This window comes from Anopheles bellator, chromosome 1 (assembly GCF_943735745.2).
Source record: "Anopheles bellator chromosome 1, idAnoBellAS_SP24_06.2, whole genome shotgun sequence".
Classification (NCBI taxonomy): Eukaryota; Metazoa; Arthropoda; class Insecta; order Diptera; family Culicidae; genus Anopheles; species Anopheles bellator.
The window spans coordinates 60,393,656-60,404,489 of NC_071285.1; the positions used below are offsets into that span (position 1 = coordinate 60,393,656).

The following is a 10,834-nucleotide window of genomic DNA, read 5'->3' on the forward strand; positions in this document are numbered from 1 at the left end:
AGCCCTTATAAGATGTTAGTGGCCTACAATGTGCTCTTACAAAAAAAGTAAAGGAGATTTTAATATTACTGCACATAATACTTATAGGAAAATCTGAAGTTAAATATTCTCAAAAAATTACCAAAAATGCTCTCTATGTACAAAGCTAATAATGCTATTCATAATGACAACTGATAAATGTAGATCATTAAGTAACGCCAGGACGATTCATTACCGTTCTTCAAACGAAATTCATGAACTACTAAACTAAAACCCAATAATGCACATCGAACCATTAATTTTAGAAAAACGAACAAAAAATGAAACCGAACATTTGGCGTTACGGATGTTATCCACAAAACCTGATCTTGAAAACAAAAAGCACATGGCTTTATATAGTTTGTAAATGAATAATTATTAACTAAAAGTTCATCGTTAGGGATAATGGCGTGCAATGCACATTCCGCCGTGCCTACCTGAAAACTGATATTGCCAAATGCTCGTAGGTGATGTTGCAATTGTCGGAAGATACCATTTATACTGGGAACTGTGTGTGTGTATGTTACCAAAGCATACGCCATCCTCCATTCAACAATCGTACGAATTTAATCTTTTTCGGAATTTTCTACAGCTTCCTGCTGAGTTTGGCTGTATGAGCAAATTTTCCCTTTTTTTAAAGGTACTGCTATGTTTTATAACGTTTTCGGCGCGCTCGATACTGCTAAAAATGTTATTCAAAGCCATGATAACACTACTATAACCTCTGCCGTAGATATGAACACGGGTAACGTTGTCGTAGCTCTACGGAAAATCACGGAAAGGAGATTAAAATTTATTCGCATAGATTCCATACATGTTGACTCTCTTTCTGCTTCGCAAAACCCAAGCGACGATGCAATATTGCACCAACTTTACACCAGACACACCATTCCAGCAGCGACAACGACAACAGGTTTTATTCATTTAACAACGGTTCAATACATTGAACGTTGTAATATGTCGGATCGAGTTTATTTTCGACCTAACTTGAACTAGTTACCTAGTTGAATGATCTACGCTTTTATAAAGTGCAACGCAACGGGACCTATCATGCGAGGCAATGTAAACACATTTTTTTGCTATCGAAAACCACCCTATTCTGTATGTATCACAATACTAATCATATTCAAATAATTTCAAGAACTGTCGTTATTGATAACTATAACTGATAACTAACCTGTCGTAACTGATAACTTACCGATCACTTTTTCATTTTCTCCTTTTCAATAATACCACTGTACCAGAGAACAAAAAATAATGTAGCAATAAACTAAATTGTTTGGAATCATATTTGCAAGCATCATTAATCATTATATAAATAAAAATGAGCGCAACATTGAAATTGAATAGAATGTCCCTCATTTTACCAGATTCCAACGAAAGTATATTTCGATATCTAGATTTTGTACAAAAAAACAGCACTTTGCAAAAACATACTCAGATCGCAGATGCTCTTTTATGAAATCATTGAAAAATTTATACGTAATATTGCGCCATTTTTTATTCGGTTTTTGTCACTTCGTTTCAACACTTAAGGAACAGAAGAAATGTTTAGTTTAATTTCGCAAAACAACAAAGAGCACTTGTTATGACAAAGATGCTAGAACAGAACGAAGCATAAAATCGATTTTACACTCCCCCATAAACATGAAAACAACAATGGCTGTCTTACAACTTACAATTTCCTTAACAACGGCTTAACAATGTTGTGTACCGGGGATAATTCGGGTTTAAGTATTTCATTTTGTTATAATTTTCAAATACCTATTCCAATTGTCACATTGATGTTCACTGTATCTCTTTTCTTCCGTTTTCCTCTAAAATCTCTTTTTTCATTTTTAAAGTTCTCTCTAATCATCGAATGTTCCTGCAACCTGTCTCACGATGGTTTGTGAAATGGTACTTGTTTGACACATTTGCCGGCACGTCATTTGTATTGTAGACTTATTTATACAATACTTTGATTATATTTTCATATAAGCCAGAGGAAACGCCTGGATGGTTTCCTGGAACATCAGCACAAAGGATAAACCATCGTCAGTACCGCGTATTAGGTAACTAGGAAAAACCGGTATCCTGGCCCGTCTAGGGCTTTTACGCTGCGCTGGCCCACAAGAGTGACATTTGGAGGAGCTTTGATGGGTATGTAAAGCTTTCAAACGGTACACCTGATGCGCAATCGCCAACGTCCACCATGCGAGCTTCAAAGGTGATAAGCGATAACTTTCATTTGTTGCTTTTCTCAAACACTAACGTAAAATGTTTGTATTTTCTTGAGCAAACTTAGAGACGGTTCCCTTTAAGCACTATTCACAGTTGAACACATTAGCCGACAATGATGAAGTGCTACAAACGAATTCGCAAGGATCGAGGTGCAAACAAACATTCCTTTCTTGGGGAGCGACCTACCAAAAGCTTTTAATGAAATTCTCAGGGGAACAGTGCAAACATTGTTTCAAGCCCGCTAAGTGGAGAGATAAAAGGTAATCGCACCCGACTAAGGAATGAATATCGCGCCATCTATCGATTTTGTACCAAACGCCAAAAGGTTGTCTGCCATAAATCTAGGTCACCTTATGATGAATGAATGGTGGCGCTGCCACGGCCCTGATACGACTTTCGACTTTTCTCGTGTACTTTTCACAGTAATTTTGCGCCGGCACTTTTCTTTCCGATGCCGCTACTACTAGTCGGCAAACGAACTTCCAGCACAGCATGCGGCGCAATGCAGAAGTGCGTTAACGATAGGCGTCGTGGGTTATGACCAGTTCCGGCAGCTGACAACGGACCTAGACCTAGTTAGCTTCCGCGAAACTTCGACGACGGCCGATGGGGATAAATAAACATGTGTACCCTTTGCCCCTGATAGGGTATACGAAAACAGGCAAACATCGGAAACGATATTGGTAGCCTCGACGGAATTGCCTTCCTCCGTTAAGCGATATCGTAAGATAATAAATGATCGGGACATTCAAGTTAGACACTAAGCTCAAGTGAGTTACTGGTCGATTGGGAATGTTCGGAAGACGCGGCGAAGAAATTGAACCAACCGCCATTTCCTGTGGACCTCTATGAAGGGTACACGTGACACAAAATTCAGGTCGAGCACGATCCACTGACTAGAGTTAAGTGTAGAAACCGATTGTATGTTCTACATATTTACGAGCCGCTGGCGACGCTTTGGCGAACAGCCGATGGCTTACCCTTCAAAACTACTTTTACTATTTCTTATCCATTAGGATCTGTCAACGCGATGCGTTATCGTTGACAGAGGCAAACTTTTGGAGTTTACGCTAAGGGGCTTGCAACCTGAAGAAAGGTGTTTTTTTGTGTCTTGTGATTTATAGAGACTTTGACCTGCAGGTGTTGCCATTCATCTCTTAAGAAGAAAGGTGTACAGTTGAAAATATAACGCTACCATCGAGAGACGAGTAGCTAATCATAAATCGTAATCGTACCAGGTAACGGGGGTAATATTTTAAATACCTATTTTCAACATTTAAAAGAAGATCGCAAGAATCGGAATATTTTGAAGAAAAATATTCCAATATCACCTAAAGTATACCAAACACGGATTCGAAAAGACAATCTTATGACATTGAAAACCATAGCCTCCGTGTTTATTTTCTTACAGTTCTTACTTTTATTCACATATTCAGGCACACAAACTGGCATAAAACACATTTACTTAACTAAATCTAGCTTTCGTACATATCATAAAGCATGGCACAACTGTTGGTCAGAGAGATATGGGCATAGAAATTGAACCCGTGACTTCTTTGCTTACTTTCTATCCAAACCCAACAAATATACAGTAGATGACTAGAGGTTAATTTTCCTTAATCAAATTTATACGTAATATTGCCCCATTTTTTATTCGATTTTTATGCCTTCGTTTCAACACTTAACGAACAAAAGAAATGTTTAGTTTAATTTCGCAAAACAACAAAGAACACTTGTTATGACAAAGATGCTAGAACAAAACGAAGCATAAAATCGATTTTACACTCCCACATAAACATGAAAAAAACAATGGCTGTCTTACACCAGGTAACAGCGGTAGTATTATAAATACCTACCTTCATACCCTTCATTCGCAAACTACACTGTCCACGCGTACAACACGCCAAATAAATTGCCCTTTGAATTTAAGAGCTTAAAAGCAAGAGGCAAATAAAAGCTTTGAATTCAAAAACAACCACGGTTTTGCGCCAGTTTAACCTAGTTTCATTTCTTTTTATCCGACACTAGCAACCTCATGATGTCAGTTTATAAAGCTTTATGGAAGTAAAGCAAACCAAAGCTGACCAAAAAAAGAAAACCTAAACCCCTTTCTTTGTTTAGGTTTTCTTTTTTTGGTCAGCTCACAATTCTGTTAGATAATTTGTTTGCGTTAAACGTTAGAAGTACTCTTACGTGGGCACGAAATCGAACGAGTTTTCACCTTTTTTTTTACTTCACGCTTAAGTTCATTTTCATGCGCTTGGCAGTTGGAAAAAAACCCATTGCTGCAATTTACTCCAACGGCACCTTTTGCTTTCGTTCTGTTCCATTCTCAAGGTAACAATCAAGGCAATGTTGTAAGAAAAATCTGGTGTACCAAGCATCGAACTGGCAATCTTAACAAGCTCCGAGAACAGTAAATAGAACATATTTTAATTACCTCCTAAAACAACACAGCACATGTTCACCATTTGAATATTTGAACAAAACCAAAATAACACAGTACATAAAAATCCGAGTTTGGATATTATAGAGAAAGTCACTTCGTCTTGCTTGTCAATGTAATTATTCAATCAAAAAGTCTATCCGTAGTGGCAAATTATTTTATACAATTAAAGGCGTCGTTCCATCTTCCACAACACGAAAATGACACAATAACTACATAACCGACAATTTCGTCGAGTTTTGTTCACACAACTTTAACCCATAACAGAAGCTTGTGGCTAGAAACATCAGTTGCAATACTCAAGCCGTGACCTACCGACCTACGATGAGTAACGGTCTTTAACTAGTACAAATGAAAATAGTGCTAGGCATTTCCATTTTAAGATGGTTTGGAATGGAGGTCTGGTAAGAGTAATGTATACAACCACCTATTGTTAGTTAACAGCTAGCGCGAAAATTCGTGTTTTGGTCAACACTGAGCAACCTTCACCTTCAACCTTCGCTTACGCTGTCAGTGCTGTTAACATCGCACTAGACTAGTTAAAGAGATAGAGAATTCAAAAGTTGTAACCTATAACGCGCTTTTCACGATACAATGAAAAATGCTCAAAAACGGCCTGCATTTTGTGTGTCTAATGGAGGCAGTCATTTGATCGATATTGTATTTTGAGTGAATTGTCAATAAACGGCATTTTATGCCCTAAAAAATTTTTGTTCATTTGTCAAAATCGACTAAAAACTGGTGGAGTTATTTAACATTTCAATCTCTAAGTCTTAATGGAACACCCTGTACAGTACCAATGGTGAAGACGAATAGCTGCACACAACAACTTATCGCTGGCACCCGATATGCATTTCGCTAGAGACTCGGAATTTTCATGTGAAGCATTTTACGTTCTATTTACCCTGAAAAATCGATGCGATATACGTTTGCGTTAGATATTTGCGAACTCACCATATCAGATTTGAGACATGGGCATGCTTTTACTGCAAAAAGTTACTCTCGCGCACCTAAAGTTTGGAATGAACGATTCATGCAATCCCTATGACACTATGTCGGGCGGTGACAATGAAACTAAAAACATAGTTTTGTGCATTCAGCGGCGCTGAACTCTGGTTGCTGCTGCGCCTAAGAGCATGGGAGCGTTTGTACTACTACTACAGCCATACGTAACTAAAATCTTGCAATACACATTTTACCCCGTGCTCGGAGCGTAGAGTGAATTATTGAATAATAATTAAAACACCTAAAGTCAAGGATCTGGGATTCAGCTTGAATATGATTTTCTAATTTTTCGTAACGCATACCATTGAGTTTTCTGCGTCTGTTTCTCAGTAACGCTGACTCAGACATTTGGTACATTTAGTACATTTAGTACATAAGACTGTTGTAAACAAAATAACTTTAACATCCATTCGTTCCTTGAAAACGTTCCTTAACGTATTTTTCACAGAAAAATACGTCCAAATTGTTCAACTATTAAACACCGATCGAATCCGAAATCTTCAAACGATCCCAACGCCCCCCTTTGGAAAATGTACCATCATTATCATAACGGGAGGGGGCACGTTTGAACATGACCCATCAAATTGCCAAAGTTGAATGAATACGAATCTAATTTAGAGATTAAACTAAACATCGGTACAGTACCAGCCCTCAAAGCAATATTATTTTACCTGGACAATCTTTTTAAATCGAATTCATCGTTTGGAGAGAGTAGTTTCTTTTCTTTAACGGAGTCTTTGGTTCGGTGCTTAATTCTCTCCGTCATATGTTTTTCTGGCGCATGCTTCGTTCGGTTGCGGGAAAGTGCGCACATTTGCCATCCACCAACCTATCCGTTCCCAAACTGTGGTTTAATTCTCCTGACTCTTCTCCATCCGCTGACCAACGGCTATTATCAACGTTGTTGGTGCCAGCCACATTACAGGCTAAAGTAACCTAAGACAAACACTGGACGTTCGCTTTTCACTAATTTTCGCTTGCTGATGATGGTTTGCACTAGCAAACCGCACCCAGCCGGTAAGTAAAAATGATGATCATTCACCGAACGATATGGACCATTTGGGAGACCAGAAATCTTCTCATGCGTTACTAGCACACGACTGCTGCCGTTAAATTGGATATTAGGATATTAGGTTATGAGGGTATTGGATATTAGGTATGAGTTGAGGTTATGAGTTTTAGGTTATGAGTGAAACAAACTTCTGCCGTCGGATATTAATTGCATCTGTAGACCACGCAACGCCAGCAAGCAAGAGAAAACACTGTAATTGTCGCCTACGTTCGGGCAAATGCTCTTGTTTTTCGTGTTTAAAGCACGGTATTGGCAAATTTAAAATGTGGAACCGTTGACTGTTTGGTTGAATTGCATGCATAAATCCAAGCCATTTCTCCGTTTTGTCGTTTAATAAAATTATGAAGAAAAATCTTATTTAAATCTCTGATTTCAAACTCACATCTTCACCCAGCGATGAGGAATTGTTCTGCATTCCCAGCCGAGCCTTCGAGCACTGCTTCATTAGCACCCGCCAAAAACCGTATGCCATTCTCGTCGCTTCTGTAATATGATGTTACGAGTCGTATAAAGACCCTGCTCATGAGGGGGTGTGTTGGGGCACCTTTGCATGTAGTCTTGATGGTGATTACTAAGTCGCCGTCAATGGCCATCCATCCAACCGATCGATTACTCCAATCTGAGACTTACTTCAACACTATCAGTGGGGTTGCTACCACTTCGTTTCTCTTTCGCCAATTATTTTTTATCGACTGCCGACCACATAATTAGACCTCTAGCTGCAATCAGAGGGTCTTTCCCTTCTTCTTTTTTGCTTTCAATATTTCATAGTTTTTCGGTTTTCTTGTTTTCTTTTCAGTGCACTCTAATCCACTTTATGAGGAAGATCCGGTGCTCCAGTACAACTCCAAATGCACTACAATCCGTACTATGATAACCCACAGGCAGAGAATGGATACACGTTGACACACGTTCCTCTTTTTTTAAAAACGATCAAAACTCGGGTCTCATAAACATCTACAAGATTTTTTGTTTGTTTGCACGTTTTGTTTTGTTTGTTATTCACTACATTTCACATTTCACACCAACGGACTCTTCAAATGACATCAAGCAACATAAAGATGTAATTCCAGTGCCCTGTTTGGAAGGTTCACAAACTATCCTGATCGGTTCACAGCAAATGATCCTTCGACGAAACGAAACCTTGGTTTTTATTCGTGGCAAGAAAACCAGGAAGGAGAGAAAGAATCATCTTTGAAGAACACAATCGCACACCACTGATGCACACCAAATCGAACGCTAAGAGCACGTTCAAAGATTGACGAATTTGCGAAAATAAATGGTTGTGAACGGAAGTTACTAATGAATGGCAAAAAACAGAAAACAACCGAAAAACGGCACACACGTGTACACGAAAAAGTCTTTCACGTCGAAAATGGTGTCACAAAGCGCAGCCATGGTAGTAGTCTTTGGCAATGTGATTATTCTTGTACTGCACCTACTTTGTTTTTTTCAGCCTATTTGACTTTAAAAGCTTCGCGTCTGAAAGTCGCCGGATGTGAGGCGTCGTTCCCTACAAGGGCTGGTATTGTTTCATGCAGCCGTATTCAACTTATTAAGGTTTTCTTTTTTTTTGTATTCGCACTGCAAAGCACTACGGTAAAAAGGGTTTGCACGCCAGTTCGTGAAACACCTACGTCTATGGTGAACAGTAAATCGTAAACTGACTTGACCGACGCGCCGTCAGAGCTGCTACTCGCGTGAATCGCTCGCACACCTTTCTTTACACCACGGGTAGACACCAACAAATTGAAGCAACACGATGTGTGTTTATTCGACGGTTCGATGATTTTCCGGACATCCGAACAATATGCGAAGCTGACCGCGGATTTCACACTCGACGCGAGAGTGCCGTTTTTTCCCACTCGCGCTTTTAATGATTTACTGTCATCCACGAACATTACGGAGGTTTGTTGTTAGTTAAAATGGGTTGTGTAGAACGAGGCCTGCTTTAACCGGCGTCCACACTATGAGAAACTTGGCAAAAATGTATGGCAGGCCAACAAACTATTAGAGATGCTGAACAATTTTTGAGCAGATGGACCTCAATCCGATACAAGCATGATCATCTCTAAACAATGGAATTGGATGAAGATGCGGTCCTACTTTGGAAGCGGTTTGAGAATTTGTTTTAATTTTCGTATTGAGATTTAGTAAAATGTCTGTCACACGTAGTTTTACAAGTGGCTCATTCGAAAAACATCCGTCTGCGCTACACCGATTCATCAGTTTATACCCAAAAGACGCCAGTTCGAACTTGAGCATACAGCTTAAAGTCTCTGCTTGAAACGCCTCTGCTTGTTTTACGATAATAATATAAAAAATAAAATAAATGTCGTTTACAAGATAAGTAACTTTCGAAAACATTGTGGAAGCTTTCACTTCGTTCACGTCCTTGACGCACAATTCTCAAGCTCTCTCTCAAAACGAAGGTAGATGTTAAAACATGTATGTTACAATACTTCACACATTCACTTACACAAGTTCTTGCAAATATATATCACAAATGCTAACATTAAATAAACGATAGTAATGCAATTAAACAAGAACAACTTTGAACAAATATACTTTGCTCTAGCTGCTGTTAAATTATCTATGTATATGATACCATATCAGTCAACCAACCGTTGTTTTAATTAGCTTCTATTTTAATGTTTTTTTAATCTCAGAAGAACGGATGGGCCGTATTTATGTTACATTTTCCGACTCGATGTTACATTTTTACGAAATTCAACATTTTGAAAAGTATACTGCATTCCCGAGAAAGTCAATCTATCGTTTTATAACGCCAATAGCCACAACAGTATGAACCGACGGTGTTCACGGTGAAGGACAGCAGATTAGAAGTACAATCATCCACTGACCTGCGCAAGAGGGAGCGCTTGCGCACCATCAGCCAGTGGCAAGAGCAGTGGGCGGCGGCGGGGCTAAGACCAGACGCTAGCCGGTATCAACGCTGGACCTGCCGAGTCATCCCGGACGTCACGCGCTGGGTCAGCAGGAAACATGGACGTGTGGACTTCCACATGTCCCAAGTGCTCTCGAGACATGGATTCTTTCGAGAGTACCTTCACGTAAATAAGTTCGCACGATCCCCTGACTGCATCTGGTGTCCTGGTGCCGCGGAGTCAGCGGAACACGTAATGTTCTACTGCCCGCTGTTCCAGCGGGAGAGAGCGGAGCTGCTGGCGGATGACGGCCGCACCCCCCTCACGCCGGACAACATGGCGAGCGAGATGCTACGGAGACCGGAGTGTTGGCAGCGCTTCGCCCGAACCTGTCGGGCCGCAACGCTGCAACTACAACAGGCGTGGCGAGAAGAACAGCGCTTGAAGGCCGAGGCTGCGGCCGCTGCTGCTGCGGCCGATACAACTGCTGATGCAGCTGCAACAGGATAAGTTGGCCATCTGCACAACTTATCTGACAAACATCTTGTTAACCTTGGGTTAACCACGCTGTTTGATACCTGTTAACCGTTTGTTCCTTGACCGGCTTTATTTTTACAACAATTACTCTTCATCTCTTGACTTCAACATATTCCTTCATCAGTGTCGTGATGTTTTTGCTTTCACGTCGTCTTAGTAATTGTTTCATACGAATATTCTTCAATATACAAATCATGGTTGGAAAAATATAGTTTTTATTTAAACGATGCGACGCAGTCTCTGGAAGTGAGTTGAAAAATTATATAAATATCTACAACACTGTATATCTCTTCGTGTTTGAGCGAAGGTTCGAAATTGATAATTTAATTTCTTCAATCGTTAGATTAGCAAAATTAAATAAACTCTTACAACATTGTTTTTCTCTTACTTTTAGAGCACTGATTAATCTCATGCTATTGAAAAATGTTATTAACGTGTAGAGTTTGAAATGAATAATTTTATTTCTTTAAATGTTCCATTTATCATATATATATACATACATATTTTGGCTTTGACGAATATCATTATTTAACGAAACTCTGAGCGTACTCTGCGAACGTAGCCATCCTCTTTGACAGCCACTTGTAAGCTGTCACACAAACATGACCACACTAAACATCAACGCAGCTTGTGCCGTAAGCCGGT

General features: G+C 39.6%; 1 protein-coding gene across 1 annotated transcript in view; it reads right to left on the reverse strand.

The window, feature by feature from the left end:
• Positions 1–7,236, reverse strand: part of LOC131216040 (uncharacterized) — a 108,466-nt gene extending 101,230 nt beyond the window's left edge. Inside the window, exon 1 of the mRNA XM_058210438.1 lies at positions 7,147–7,236. Coding sequence (XP_058066421.1) covers positions 7,147–7,236 — 90 coding nt within the window. The remainder of the gene's footprint in view (positions 1–7,146) is intronic.
• Between the last annotated feature and the right edge of the window lie 3,598 nt (positions 7,237–10,834).